Source organism: Chrysoperla carnea, chromosome 5, assembly GCF_905475395.1.
Source record: "Chrysoperla carnea chromosome 5, inChrCarn1.1, whole genome shotgun sequence".
Lineage (NCBI taxonomy): Eukaryota > Metazoa > Arthropoda > Insecta > Neuroptera > Chrysopidae > Chrysoperla > Chrysoperla carnea.
In genome coordinates, this window is record NC_058341.1 from 33,415,030 (window position 1) to 33,432,364 (window position 17,335).

A 17,335-nucleotide genomic window follows, 5' to 3' on the forward strand; every position below is an offset into this window, starting at 1 on the left:
TTTTTATTTAAAATTTCCTTGGTGCTCGTACATTCTTAAAAACTGTTTTGCCCTATCATACATGTCAAACAGTTAGAAAAGCAGTTGTTATGAATGAGTTATGCAAATCAATTGAGGAATTTTCGGGGCAAGTAGTTATTTGACCGAGAAAATACTGTATGAGAAAGAATGCTTTTTTATTGCCCTGCAACAACATCATCAGATATTTACTGGAGAAATTTAAACATAACCTGATTATATTTATATCCAAAGAATTTAAAATTCAACATATAGTCCAACAGACAGCTAATCATTTAGTTTTTTTGAACGAAATTTGAATCATTGAAAATCCAGCCGATGAAAAATAAGACCAGTTGAAGAATTCTTCCAATCAAATATTGTTTGTAGCCCCTGTTAAAATATTTGATGTATCCGTGTGTAATGTTAAATTATATAACACTATAAAATGAACAATAATAATAAAAGGATAGCAGATAGCATTGTGCATTATTGTTAGAATATTATGATGTATTTAGTGGTAGTTAGATTAGTTATGTTGTGTGCAAATGACTGAATGTATGCTATCAAATTTTGTTTATACATTCAAACATACACACGTTGTATAGGTAAGTCTATACAAGTGTACTAGATGACTCAAACAGTTTAAAACTGTATTTGTTTTACATAGCTATAAACTTCGTACAGGTTACGAGGTATAGCTATTTCAAAACTATCGTGAATTTTAGCAAACGTTGTTAGAGACACAAAGAACTGCAAGAAAATTGTACCAAAAACTACTTTTCTACTATTTGGAGAGATGTTAATATACTGATATATTTTATGTTCTCAAATTGGAATTTCATTCAAATAATAATCCTGAAAATTTTACAAAATTTATCTTTGTATTTCATTCAAATCATTTGACTCATAGTTTTCAATCTTTGTAGCATATTATATCCAGGATTTAGGAAGAATTTTCAAAAACATTATCAAAATGAAACAAAAGAGAATCATATTCTCGAAAGTGTTACTATTTGGTTTTAAATGCCTATTTTAATTTTCATGTAATAAATTTGCAGTTTTTAATTAATAATAAATTTACTGGCATTTTTGCCCGACTGTCAAGGAGTGGTTATGTTTTTCGAGTGTATCTTGTATATACTCGTGGTTGTAAATTTCTTTATTATCTCGTATCTTCCACACGGCTCAATGCATTTCAACATTTAAGGCATTATTATATTTATCTCAAACATTCAAGTGTTCTTAGATAGATATTTGGAAAAACAAAACAAAATGGCGAATTTTTATAGAAAAATAGTAATACGTCCATTAAAAATTAACAACTTTCGTGTATGGAATCAAAAAAAAGGAAATTAAAAGGGAATTGTCAAATAATAAATTGGTTTAAAAGTTTAAAGTATAATAAGAGTTTATTTTTAGTGCTGAGACAAACAAAGTCTAAAGTAAACGAAAATAATAAAAAAAAATCCGACTGGGTTAAATAAAATATGAGAAGATAGAAACATCCCAGTAGTGTTTGCATAGCGATTTTAAAAGTAATTTTCCCAATTATGATCTCTGACTATTTTTTTCCTGCTTTTCTTATTTTATTTAACGCAGTCGGGTTTTTTATTTAATAGACAAATCATTATAGTATCATCATACTACGCGGCACGATATTTTATAATAATTTCGTGGGTAATATATTTTTACAGTACTTTTTAATATATACCTCAAAATGTATATCATTTTGAAATTAACATTCACTAAAATAAGTTCCATGTACAAGTTCTAAAAGTTCTTCTAGAGTCTGATCCAATCCAAAACAATTTTAATCACATTGTAAACACAACACTTGTATACACTACAGCTATATTAGCTACATGTATTTATTATATTTATATATCTAATGTGTTGACTGAAATCGGTACCAAACTCATACATAATTCTGTTTTAAATTTAACACAAATAGAAAGGACTTTATGAAATAAACTTGTTCCCTACACTATACAACACAAATAATAATATCAACTACATCCATCCAATGTAATAGCTACTGTAGTGTTGTAGCTCTTTACAACAACAACAACAACAACATAGTTAGATAGATAGACAACATTATCTTGTTGTTTATTATTATCTAACAATATTATTTATTATCTAACAATCTAAATGTGTTTTGTTATCATCTATGATGAAGATCATACAATAGATATGATATCAAAAGATAATAATAGATAATAAAATTGAATATCATTTGTTCTATCTATCTTTGTATAATGTTGTGTAGGTATACTTGTTGTTATAAAATAGAGTTAGTTAGAAATGCATTGTACATGGCGGTCTGCAAATATTTCATCTATGATTCTTCAAGGCTTTATAAAACATCTTTGTATCTGTATCGAATTGAAATTATTTGAAATATCTACACTGTGCATTATGCCAAAGAATCACAAATCCGAGAATTTTTTTATGGGCAAGTACATTTTTTAATAAATTTTGGTAAACGATCAATTTATACTATCCTTTATTTCTATTACTACAAAAAATATCCTTCGCCTTCAAATTCTCAGTTTTAATGCGTACTAATTATGAACATTACAGGCATTATGTTTTTTGTTTCTATTCAATCCAATAAAAAACAAAGTTAACACAACCTAAACATTTCTAGACTTTTCCTTCAAAAACAGTGCTATTAAAAAAGCGGTAACTATTTATAAAGTACAATTTTTACCAAAAAAAAAGGAAGGTCAAAGCTCTTGTATTTTTTGAGTAAAGCACGATTGAAGAGTTTAAAATACTTTGTATACATTGACATCCGTCTCTTAGTTTAAATTCAAATTATATCATCACCTTTCCCAAAAATGAGTGCTTTTTTGAAAGGTGAATGAGTGCTTTTGTGGAAAGTAAAATCCTTGAAACAAAACTTTTCACGAAACTAAAACATAAACGATAGGCTTTTTTAATCAAAATATTGTATTCAAATTTTTTGAATTGTGTGTGTCCTGTGTGTGTGTCAGTCAACTTTTTATGACCAAGTTTTGGGAAGTAGGAACATACTTCGCCTTCAAAGGCTCTGGAAAGATGAAAAAAAAACAAAGACGATAGTTCTTACTTTCTACATTTAAGGACCACTTTGTTAACAAAGCAAGATGCACACAAGAAGCTGTTCCATGTATTTCTTTATTGATAGAATGAATTTATTATGATACAATTGAGTTTAGCAATCTACTTGTGTTATAGTCAGTAAATAAGTCAGACTTACAATTGGTTTCTTTCTTATGCTTCAGATAATTTTATTTATTCATAATATCTACCTAGAATATGAAATTCGTAACTGTGCAAAATCGATTCATGAGCTTACCACGAAAATCAATTAGCATAGATAAAGTTAAGGAGAAAGGGATAAACTAAAAATACTTTTTCTTTGGTATTTTGATTTATATTTTATAGTATAATAGGCTCTCAGTAATGTTTCTTTTATAGCATTTGAAAATTCTCATCTAGCTGGACAATGATCAGAAAAACCGAGAATCAAAATTTATGTACGATTTATGTGCTATTTTCCATTTTCCTCCATAATTAATTTTGCAGTTGTTATTTACGGACCTTAACTGAGAGTTTAGCATTTTCAATACTTGGGATTAGTGATACAATTCGACTAATGCAAAAGCTGAAGAGAAGGCGATAGCAGTAATTCTGACCATAACTTATCGTAGACATTTAGACTACTGGACTTTAACCTAATAGTAAGTCTAGATATAAAACATTTTTATGCCAGAGAATAGTAGAAAAGATCACATTAAAGAATAACCTCAAAATCCAGTCTTTGACTTACAAACACCAGTTGTGTAGTATTCGAGAGGCTAATTCAAGTTGATATACAGTACAAACATACTCTGGATATTATGGTAGATAAGTGAATATTCTGTAGGATAACTGTATTATTACAAAGTGGGATGTTATAAGGACATGATTACAGGGTTGTCATCTCAAGAGAATTAAATATTATTATTACAAGTTATTTGGTAGCCTCTGCTATATATGAACACAATGTTCAATATTCGTCACTCAACTCAGCATCAACGTTCTCATCTTCATACTTCATGTATGTGATCAGTGATCATCTATTATTATCACATTATTATCATTTCTAATGTGTTATTATGTTTATTGAATTATTACATTTACAAATCCAATATCAATTAACAAAGTGTATTAGTGTTAAAGTAAAGACGTTATTTATTGATGACTATTATCATTTTTGATGTTACAATGCGTTTAATAGGGGAGCTTTCACCATTTTTTTCATTTTTTATTTGAATATTTGATCGTATAATGTGTTTTTTTTTATTATATAAGTAAAATATCCATTGCTGAATGGCACAATCTGAGAGCAGTAATGAGCCCAACATAAACAAGATTGTTTTGGCTATCATTATCTGTATTAAATAATTCAATGACTTTGGTGACTAATTGAGATTAAAGTACTGTAAAGCTCAAGTCTTTTTAAAAAACTGTCACCAAACTAGGTACGGATAAAATATTTTTTGGAACACATTAATATAATTAAAAAAATTTATAAAATTTAAAAAAACCCAAATTTTTTGGGTACGGAGCCCTAAACTCGCATTTGAAACATATCTTAGAACACTTTCCATTAAATCCAAACTAAGCCGATTTGGAAAAGCTAGGCAAATTTTAGTTTTTTCGTGTACGGAACCCTAAATTTGCACTCGAAACATAGCTAAGAACACTCTCCATTAAATTTCTTTTCAAACAAAACCAAAATTGTGTCGGGTGTTAAAAAGAGCAGCTTTATAATAGAAATACGTCTTTATTAAAAAAACTGATTAGATTGACATAAGAGGCTATTTAGAAATTTTATAAAATTGTTTATTTTCGTTATTTCATATATTATTAACTAGTCCAAAAAGCTTCTTCATAGTTTCGACGAATATATAAACTTATGCACTGTATCCTAGTACGATAGAAAAGGGCGCCGGAGCAAAGTAAATGCGTATTGTAGCCTCAAAAACAACACAGCGATTTTTTTATTTTCTCTGAGCTGATATCGGTATGTCAGATTGTATATTAGGCGGAAGACTACTTTAATAGAAGCAGGGATATATTTATTATAAATACTATTATGATAGAAATAGGGTTTTTAAGGATTTGAGGATCTTGCACATACTCGATTAGAGCTGGAAGGCTGGAAGTTTGTGAAAAAGTTGAGTTTCAATAAAGGGAGGAAGTGATTTGTGCCAAGTTCCAAGATTAAGTTTTTCTTTTTTTTGTCGAAATTTCATCTTTTTCTCAGATATTAATACTTTGCGCACTTCAATAGTTTCTCTAAATTGAATTTGCGATTTTTACAAGTTTTTACGTTATTTTAGTTAAAATTAAGAAACTGAAGGATTTGAATTTTCTACTTATATGTGTCTAATTATAAAGAGCATCTAATAATTAGGAGTACTGTTGGTTCAGTATTTTTAATACATTACTGCGTATTATTACTGCCTACTTAACAAAAAGCGGCCTATACTTTTATAAACAATTCAAAATTATAAATTTTTGCTTAATAATAAAAACATGTCTAAATATTACTAAGAACATTCAATGAATGCTATTGGATGGATTCTATAGTGAAAGTGTTTTTCATTATAGGTACTAACAATTTATACAAATAGAGTATATGTATAAATAAAACAGATAATTGTTTGGAGGTTTGCCACCACGATAATATTCCTAGTACCTACAACAATACATACAAAGTACATACACACCCCCTACTATTATAACTTATACAATAATTTAGTTCTCCAATATTGTGTATTTTGTGGATTGTTGTTACCCATTGCATCATATACAATGTTTAATAATTGATTGGCTTATTGTGTTCTATCACTAACTAACTATTACAGGACTATCTACCACTACTAGTATTTTAATTGTGCTATCTGTGTACTGGGTGTAACCAAAAGACCGAAACATACAAGTATTTTATTTTGCTAAACCATATCTAAAAGATTCATGAATATTTTGAAATTTAACTCAAATAAATATGTAATAAGAAATTAGGGAGCTATCAATAAATCACGTTACTAAAATTTTTGTCTTTTTAAACCTCTTCTTACCCCTTCGTCGAGTTTCTTCAAATTTTCCGCAACTGGAGCATTCCGATTACAATCGATAATCAAAAACTCCATACTATAAATGATCAAAAATTTGCAAAAACGAACAAGCGTAGATGTTTCCGTCAATCTCCCTCCCCCACATTTTCTCAGACTAAGCAACAGTCGGGTGGAATTCAACCACGAACACATTCAGTCATCGTTGGACAAAACATTTTTGCTTGAAGATGCTTAAAACTTTCTTTTACATGTATGTATTAAATTCATATTTGAAATATTTTGTATTTTGATGAATGTAAAAATGATTTTTATGTACGTCTGTGAGAAAAAAGTACTTTTTTTCACTCAGTATACGTGGGCAAAATAATTTATTACGGGCCTTAGATAATGAATTCCTTCCGGCTCAAGGCCATGAATTCAGTTACTATAGAAACCTTTTTAATTTTCTATTTTTCTCAATAAGCCATGACAATTTTTAAATAAAAATGACAAATATTAAATAATAATGTTCGTTTATTTACACATTTTAGAGACGCAGATAAAGTTTTGTACGATATGCGTGTGATAAAGCATTATTAACGTACTTCTGCAATTGTCGTCTTCTGCATCTTATGGAGTGTCTCATTAATGAACCACTGAATCCAAAAACGGTAAAGAAATGATTTTCTTAAAACTGTCTTCCATATATCACACTGGTGCTTATAGTGCGATATCTTCGAGACACTCCATATAAACAGATTCTCTCTCTATATTATGTTATTATGATTGTTAATACATATGTTAGTTCTAACATGTATGTATGTATAGTACAACTAGAATGTACTGTGAATATATAGAAGATGATGTATTTAGGGGTCCCAAATAACTTAATCCATATAATTAGCTTTATGCTTCATGATGATGATTCCCTCACATAATCATAATAATAATCACATATGTATGTAGATCATAGATAACACCATCTAAAATTTATTTCATAGATTCGTCATATAGGCAATATATTAGAAAGAGAGCATCTCATCATTTGAGGTACAGGAAAAAAGTTTATATTACACTTATCTTGTACTGCTCTCTTTTTATCACATTTAGAATTGAATGAAATAAATAACACGTAAATCCAAAATATAAAGAAACCTCCGAGACACAAATTCTGATCTGATCGATTCGTTTGTAGCATCGTAGCTCCTTAGCGAATGAACCGATTTTGTTTTTGCTTTTTTATTTGAAAGGTAATCTAATCGGGAGTGTTCTAATCGAGAGTGTAAAATTTTATAGGCACGCTGGGATTAATATTCATAATCATAAAAAGTATTTTTAAAAGGAGAGTCTACATATTTTGATAAGGCTTTCGATCTACCAGATAATCGCGAATTTTATATTTGATTGAAAAGGGTTAGGTGTCCTGACCTTTCATATAGGTATTTAAATATTTCAGACCTAAACAAAATAAAAAGAAATCTTCTCAGTGCCTCAAATACATATAACCTTAAATCTTTGTACTTAGGAAAATTATTTCTTTAAATAAGATATTTAAAAGATGCATAATAGAAAATTCTCATCGTGAATCTATGTAATCAGGAAAAGTTAGAAACTACTGAAACCATCCAAAATTTAAACTAATTTTTTATTGACTATGGTACTTACAAGGATGTGTTGGAGTAAACGGATAATCTAGCTGTGGTAATCGAGGCTGATGTGCAGCACCCGCATGCAATGCCGGCGGACAATGGTAACAAAACATCCCGCGGCTATGCGCACCGCCAATCTGAAATCATAAAATTAAATAAAATTAATATAGCAACAAATCAAATTGAATCGAATCTGATGAAGGATATTACTAACTATGTTAAATAGCTCTTCATCAAAAGACTTCAGTGCCATTTATATATTAAAAAATATGGTTCAAGTATTGTAACAGGCTGGTGATACACAATAAGGGCTTCCTTTTCCAGCCCTGGATTTAAATGTAAATATTTTTATTTACACCATTCATATTGTCTAATTGACCAATTCCAAAAGGCCACTCAGAAATTCAGATGAAACTAAATGCAAAACCAGTCAAACTCTTATAAAAAAATAAAGTACTACCATACTCTTTTATTTTAATACAGACCAACCCAGTATACTTTGTTTCATTTAAGTACAATTTACGGTAAACTAAAAATTTGCCCCTTGACTTAATCATCTTAATAATCAATCTAATTTACATCAAAGCAAAAATTTGAAAATAACATTGTTTATTATAAATTATAAAATTTTCGATATACTCGAAAAATTCGATTAATCCTGGTAGAGAATTATCGTGCCTGGAAAAATAAAAAAGGTCGGGAAATCAGAAACCATAGAGTGAACAATAACAGCCTGTACATATACCAAACATAATATCGAATGTATTTAATTATAAATAATTGATTGTATTCGATAATACTTAATAATATGAATATTATCAGTATCATCATCAGATATACCAGTCAGTCAGTCAGACCAGTTATTAGATATTACTTATTAGCCATTGAATAATAACCATAATCTATATTGTATGTGTGTTTGTATGTATTATGTACATAGTTGTATGTAATTAAACCTAATATATAATAACTGATATCAATTTAACCCTTTCAATGATAAAACAGCGGAGGCATTGATTCAATTATAGTATGTGATTTTAATTGACTGAGACATCATGTTATATTTACTTGATTTTAACTATGTAGGCAATTGAATAAAATACAATGCAAACGCCAGAATGGACTTTTTTTTAAAAATATTTTTGATTAAATTATATCACAATACGCTCATAAAATAAAACTACTAAAACTACGATAGTAAAAATTCATTTCAACATGCGCAGATTTCAAAAATCATATTTATAATTATTATGCGAACCATTTCTTTAAGTTAACTTTTCAAAAATATTATAACTTTTTGTTCAGGATGTAAGGGCGCCAGGGCAATTTTGAATAAAAGGATTGATTTTTTTTTTTATGAAGTTGGTCTAAGTCTAAATCAATTTGAAAGTTTTAGGGAGATTACCCGATTATTAAAATAAATAAATAACTTCAAAATAAATCATATTTAACATTGGTCTTATGGGAAATGATGATATGTTTTCATAGACTTCTCCAAAACTAGTCAGGGAAAATTAAAAAAAAAAAAATTTTTAATGATAAAACCTTAATAAATTATTAAAAACACAAAAAACCCTGTTGTGTCCCACCAACTAAGGAAGTGGGGACATAAATTTAAAAAATATATATTTTCAATTTTGATGGTGAATTATGTTATAACTTACGACGATAATTAAGAATGCAGTTTTTCGATATCTGGAGTAATTTTGATAATATCGAAAATTGAAAATTTTGTTTAATTATTTAGCTTTTGAAAGCATGAATTTTATTTTTATAAAATTTATGAATGTTTAATCTCAATTTAGGGCATTTGTGTCTATTATTTTCTTAACAAGCTTGGAAACATTGTTAAATGTTTCTTGATTGAATCTTGATTGATGTCGTTTATCTTTATTGATAAAACGATTCGGTACTATGTAATACGATTATCAGTTTATGACATGACAGATCAATTATATATGTTACAATATTAAAATATTTGTATCTAATGCCTAATAATAATAATTACGATTCCAGGCTAAATATTTCGGACAATCTCATTTATCCTCTCCATTCCGCTCATGCGTGATACTCGAAATATATGTTACGTTTTATTATGAAACCAAATTATTTTGTTTTCTTTATAAATTGTGACCTATGTGTAATTCTGATTTATGATCTATATAATTATAAAGTGTCATTAAAATCCATTTAGTAGTTTTCTAGACCTTAAAAGATTTAGACCTCTCTTAAATTTAATGGAATTTATTGATAGTATAAAAGAGTATTGATATCAACTTCAATGCAAATCATCTTTAAAATAAATTTATACCTCTTTCAACAAAATACGAAACACCACTTCCATCATTTCTGTTAAAAAATATTTATGCAAAATTTGAAGTAGATGGACCAAGGAATCACGTCGTCTCATACAAACTTTTCCTCATTTTCAACACCTTAGGGATAGAATTTCGGAAAAAAAAAATTTTCCTTTCTTATAGGATGCTTACATTATACAAAGAACACACCGTCCAAGTTTCAAGACACTACAATCAGTGGTTCAGACTCTGAGTTGATCCGTCAGTCAGTCAGTGACAAAGCATTTTATATGTATAGACAGATTACATCTTTTTGAATATTACAATATAACATCATGTTAAAACACTTTGTACATGATAAATAACTTTGATACACTATGTAAATATTATAATTAAATGTCATTGATTACAATTTAAAATACATAAATGATATGTAATAAATGTAATTAAATTTAAATAAATAACACAACAGTATCATAAATATATAAATGTTAGGCTATGCAATGCTACATATAATATATATAAAATAATATTATATATAACTATTATTATTAGGCTATAGCTTTAAATACATGAAAGCGGTCGATTTAACAAAATACTCCCAATTAAGCTAATATGTGTATGTTAATAAATTGGTTTATAATATGGAATGTCTCTATCACAAAAATATACATACATACATCTATACATACAGAAATACATACATACACAATTATTGTCGACAATTAATTAACAACTTGTGTTTTTATTTTCAATTTGTTCAAATTAAATATAAAAAATATTTTTTTGTTTAAACTTTTTAAACGAAAATAAAACAAACTTCTAAAATATGTACCAAGAGAAAGCCGTTATAGAAATTGTATAAAAATGGAAATTATATTGCATATTGAAAAAAAAAAATAAATATAGGAATTCTATAACTATGGATATAAAAATATTTCATCAATGGTAAGTTTGTTTGCCCTTCTCTGAAGCGTATCTGTCTTCCAGGAAAATAATTTTGTCTCTCGATAATCGATTTCTAAATATAGAACTACGATAAAAGGCTTAATAAGAATAGATAGATGGATGCTAATAATTATTTACCACAATACTTCAAATGTATAAATGATCTATCTGATAGCAAGTGAAATTTACAAAATTTAAAAAACACCCGATAAATTTTTCAGGTGCGGAACCCTAAACTCTCCATTAAATTACATTTTCCTTAGAGCGTTCTCCAAACTGAACCGGTGGAACATGGCCTATTTTTAGTTGTTCTGGACACGGAGCCCTAAACTCGAACATGATGCATAACAATATACTCCTTTAACTAACCTTTCAAACGAAACAATAAAAATCAAAATCGGTTCATCTGTTCAGACGCTACAATGCCACAGACAGACAGAAAGACATACACACATAGCGGTCAAATTTATAACAACCCTTTGTTTGGTTCGGGGGTAAAAAAAAGCCCAATCTTTTGTTGGTCACGTGTCTTCACGGACCACTGCTTTCATATTTAAGCCTAACTATGACTTCCATATTTACTACTTCACTGCCATTCCAAGGAAAAAAGTGATGGATACCTACTAACAAGAATTTAGAATAATTAAAGGAATGAAAATACTTTTTTGAAAGTGAATAAAAAGAAATTACTTGTTTGTAAAATATAATTTAAAGCTGAAAAGGTTTATATAAAGTTTATAAAGTTTCCATTCCCATGAATTTAACTTGTTCATTTGGTCTTACATGTTGCTGTCCTACCTTTAACGCTTGAGCGTCTTAATAGCTAACATTTCAGGTTAAATTTCACTATATTTTGTATTTTGCCCTGCAATAAGCCTATCGCCTACAGAATAAAATAACTAAGTAAAGTGAAGCCAAAATTCTATATTCATTATTGCAAAATAGTCAAATTTAAAAGCAAATTAAAATTTTAGTTCATTTAAAACTTTTCTTTATAGTTTTCCAAAGTATAATGACAGAAAAAATTTTCAGTCAGGCTTCTACAATGATCAAAAATTAATTTCTTTTTCTATTTCTAAACACTACGCTAGTAGTCTAAGTACTTCATCACTTTCACCATTGTTGACCTCACAATGGATACTTACTGAAAATATTCTTTTGACGCGAATTTGAGTATATTCATGAAACTAACAACCTCCTTTTCTACAGTCGGTTAAACAAGGTAATTGATCTGATATTTAATTGTATTTATTTTTCAACTCTTTTTTTCAATGTTTTGTGTGTCTCGTCAATTTTTTTTGTATATTGTGATGATATGTTATGCTACACAACAATTAATTATTTTGGTGAAATAAAATTATGATTTATTATTGCTTTTTTGATTAATTTTGTTTGAAATGTTGCTTTTTTTTATAAATAACAATAAAACTGATTAAATAATTAATAGTTATTGTTAATACAATAATTAAATTATTTTTTATTTTATATTTGTTAATATATATTTAATTGCTTTTATGTTCAAGATTCGAGACAATGTATAAAAAATTTATTCAGTGTTCAAATTACAAACATCTAGCACGATAGTATTAACTGACTGATTCTTTCAACAGCTTATAAGAGCTATGACAAATATATTGTTATTTAATAATTGAAGCATTTAATGATATAAAATGTTTTGTAAAAGGTTACTAGAAATTCTAAAATCAAAATGTATTTTAACTAGGTATTGAATAATTTGTTCAAATAAATAGGTTCTGACCAAAAAAAAGTAATCATGAGAACTGTCGACGGAATTGAAAACTTAAAACTTTGAAATATCTGTGTAATTATTAAGTTATATAATTAATTTTAGTCTGAAGAATTAAAATTTCATAATGTGTAAATCATCATCAAGTATTCACCATCTATGAATAGTTATCAGAAGTTACCATATATCAGAATCAGTTAGTTAATAGTTAATTGTACAGCTTTAATTGGAATTAAATGAGTGCGGTTTATTCATTGAAAAAAATTTCAGTTTTCTAGGATACGGTGGTATAAGTACCAAAAAAGAGTTGTTATAAGTAAGACCGCGTGTTTGTGTGTCTGTCTATGACATCGAAGCGCCTAAACGGGTGAATCAATTTGAATTGTTTTATTTCATTTGAAAGGTAATTTAATGGCGAGTGTTCTTAACTATGTTTGAAGTGTGAGTTAAGGGTTCCGTACCCGGAACAACTTTAGTATAAGCGATGATTCTCAAAATCGTTTCAGTTGGGAGAAGGCTCTAAAGAAAAAGGTAATTACATGGAGGGTGTTCTTAAATACCTTTCAAGTGCGAGTTTAGGGTTCCGTACCCGTTTTTATTATTATTTTTAAATTAGGTATTAAATAGAAATCCATTCATTAAACTTGAGTTTGATTTTGATAGGTCTCAAGTTTTTCTTGCTAACACTAAGAAGCGGAGACCTTTAAGAAAAACATACTTTACATGAATGGCGTTATAGAATTAACAACATATATACATAGCAAACTTAGAAATAAAAAAATTAGATTAATTAAAGACCCTTATATTACGCATATTTATAATATTTAAAAATATCACTCTTTATGATATGATGTGATCATCTGGGTAATTTAAATAATAATATTCAAGATATAATTTATTAGATTAATGTTATAATTATTAATTGCTACAAAAATAAATTCTATAACACAATTAATAATAATAACGATAATAATATAATGAGTAGATGTAAATTACTATTTTTAATAAAAAAAAAGTACTTAATTAATATTTTAATAAAATAAACTGACCACCCATGCTAAAAAACCTTTTATCCTGTAATAAGAATACGACTATAATGAACAATTAATGGAGCAATGTACAAATTATTTTGTTTTGTAAATATAATTCTTTCGAAATATTAAATTAATGATATTTTGTATTGAAATTAGTTGATCTCGTATTCTATTTTTACGAAACTCTCGAAAGTTTTCCAGAATTAGTTAACACAAAAGTTAGAGAAAACTCTAACTGTCTGGTGAAAGTTTATATATAAATTAAAAGCTTTAATACGGTAGTTGTCTAATGTTGAATTTGCCATATTACGCATGAAAATGTAAAACTAGACTTGTGTTTAGACATCATAAAGAATCATTACGAACCACCCGGTACACCTATATATAAATATGACACCATTATACTACATTACATTATAATAATAAACATACATTATATTAAGATGAGATCTCAAGACATCATATTTAATTATTAATAATTAAATATATGGTATAATGAATGTTTGTTGCCTGCCTGCCCCGTTATCATTGTCAGTCATTTAAACTTAGTCAGCCCTTATTAAATACTACACACATAAACACATAAACAAATATTAATTAAAATGTTTTGTTAAGTCAAATTCAAAGTTACATTCTATTATTTACTTGACAACAATAAAAGTTTTTTGAATTATAATAACAAAACAAAAACATGGATGAATTTAATAAACAGCTTTTAGTGAGTGTGATCCTTAAGATGATTTTAAATCTACAGTATTGTAAAAAAAGTGTTGGTTTATTGCACGGTACATACATATAAACCAAATATATGCTTTGTAGTCAAGTAATGCGTTATATTAAGCTTTACAATACCATGCAACTGCAAAAATATATAATATATTGTGTACAAGTGAAACTTATAAATTTGATATTATAGATATCGCTCTTCAATCATCAATACTCCAACCGTAGTCGTCCCTGTTCCTCAAATAATGGTTTTTCGAAGAAATCATAATTAAATTAAAATTTTGTCTTTATAACATCGGCAACCTTATATTTTTATGGTATTATTATAAACTACAAGATTGTCTAAATATTTAAGATAGTTTTTTAACACACTCTCTACATTTTTTGATATAGAAATATCCAATTAAAAAGGATAACCTATATGATTCATCATTTTTTCAGCCAACTTTAAACGATAAAATAATAACAAAAAGCCCGATGACTACGGAATTTTTTGTGATTTTTGGAAACTTTGTTAATCAAAAAATATACTTATAAAGTGCGAATACTTATAAAGCGATTTCAAAAAATTACTTTTATTGAAATCGCTTGTATTATTCAATCCTTGCATATCTCCTTAAAAGTCAAGTACCTAAATAGCTGTTATATAAGAAAATGTACGACTAAAACTGATGAAATTACTAACACTTGTATTCAGAAATGCGATAAAAACAAATATTGATATTCTTCTTATAAGGCTATTGATATTTTTGAGGAAATATTTCTTCCGTAAATGATCTAAATATTTAATTCAAAAATACTTTTTACTACTTAAAAATTAAATTATAGCAAGTCATTTTCTTGAACCAAAGTAATATTTACTTGTAACCGTGCTTAGAATAAATTGTTTTTATGACGCCCCCCCCCCCCAGAGATTGCAATTTGTGGTTTTATACTAGTTTGTAACTTGTTGCAATCCATATTTTTATCATCAAATAAAAGTATTGAAATAAATTCAAATAATCAGTAAAATCGACTGTAGCGTCGTCCACTACTTGGAAACTAAGGTTTCAATCTAAATTGCAGTCGCATTGTAGCAAATTGGCGAATTTTAAAAAATTTGATTTTCGAGTTAAAAACATTAACTTTCTATTAAAAAATTAATAATGACTATACAATTGAATTAAATTATTATTAAAAATTTTAAATGAATATATGACATACACTTATAAAATTATTAATATAGTTAATAAATAAATTAATATTCACTTTTTAAAATATATTTATTTATTTTAATATATAATATAAATATAGATATATATGAGATTAAATTTATTATTTAAAAAAATTTAATTGAACAATAATATTTAATATAAATTTATTTATTATTTTATAATAATGAATATAAAATATTTTTATTGTTCTTTTCAATACGTAGATGATAATTCATTTCAAATACGTGATAAAAGAAATTTTTCAATTTTTTTATTTTAAGCTTTGTAAAACCGCAAATCTATTTCTAATTTTACCCATATTTCACTATTTAATAAAATGAATTTTTAGTTTGTATAAAATTCGAATCGTTCACAAGCTGTTCTATTATTTAATGCAGAACTCTTCACTTCTAAAATAAACTAATTTTTTTAATAATTAATTTTTATTAAATAATTTTTGTAAATTTTTTTTATTTTGTGATTTTTAATGAACGTGAAGTACACTGACTAATTTGTCATTAAAAAAAGAATTATCAAAATCTGTTGGCGTGATATTGAGTTATTCCTCCATTTGTTGCGCACAAACTTAATGCAAATAAAGAATTAAATGGCTTTCTTATAAATGCCATTGTCAGAACTTGACCAAATTAAAATGGGACGACCAGCTTTCAATTAAAAAAAGAATCATCAAGTTTCGGTCCACCCAATTGATGGCTCTAAAGTAACAAATATAAAAAAGAAAAAGAAAAATACAGTCGAATTGTGATCCTTCTTCTTTATTTGATGTCGGTTAAACACAAGCTTTATTAACAGTAATATAATGTAAAATTCAATGTTTATAACCATTAGGTGCTCGATAACTTTAAAATACTTTAACATTGAATTTTTTTATGTTTTCTTATTTTCTTAAAATAATGCTTTATTTTATTCTATTTTTGTATGTAAATTATTTTGAAAACCCAAAGTAGGTACTTCTACTTTATCGATCCCACAAAATATCTTTCTCTTTTTAATTAAATGAAAAAGTACTTTTTCAACGTTCCAAATTTCTCATATTCTTTTCTTTTTTCATAACTTGTTTCTCCCTCTTTTACATTTTCCAAAATACTGAGTATGTGTCTCATGATGAAAATCGATTTTTTTTTCTCCCTCAGGATAAAGCCATTATTTTTTTTATTAATATTTCCATTGAAATTGTTTTTATTTATTTAAAATAGTTTTTGTACAAATTATACTGTTTCTAGAACATATACAAATAGGATTATATTTTTACATTTATTTTTCATGAAAATGGAAAAAAATTAAATAAATTCAATTTATATTCATAAATTTTTAATCCAAATATACTAAACTAGTTGATTTATATTACATCAAATTACTTTAGTTATTACAAGAAAATATAAAATGCATTTGCAAATCGAATAAGAATCTTTTTTAAAAATTATTCTGAATTTAGATAAAAACAAGTGAAAACAAACAATTGACTGAGTTAATTGTTGAAATATCATGTATAGATAGTGTTGATTACTCTATCACATTATACATACATACATGTCACACATACATAACTGATAATCCTATATTTATACATAATCCACAAAACTTCTGAGGTAATCAAAATAATTTGACTCGCAACATGAAAAAGTTAA

At 27.0% G+C, this 17,335-nt stretch overlaps 1 protein-coding gene across 1 annotated transcript in view; it reads right to left on the minus strand.

The window, feature by feature from the left end:
• Positions 1-17,335, minus strand: part of LOC123301123 (diencephalon/mesencephalon homeobox protein 1) — a 120,299-nt gene that overhangs the window by 88,818 nt on the left and 14,146 nt on the right. The window contains exon 2 of the mRNA XM_044883856.1: positions 7,758-7,878. Coding sequence (XP_044739791.1) covers positions 7,758-7,854 — 97 coding nt within the window. The 5' untranslated portion in view covers positions 7,855-7,878. The remainder of the gene's footprint in view (positions 1-7,757; positions 7,879-17,335) is intronic.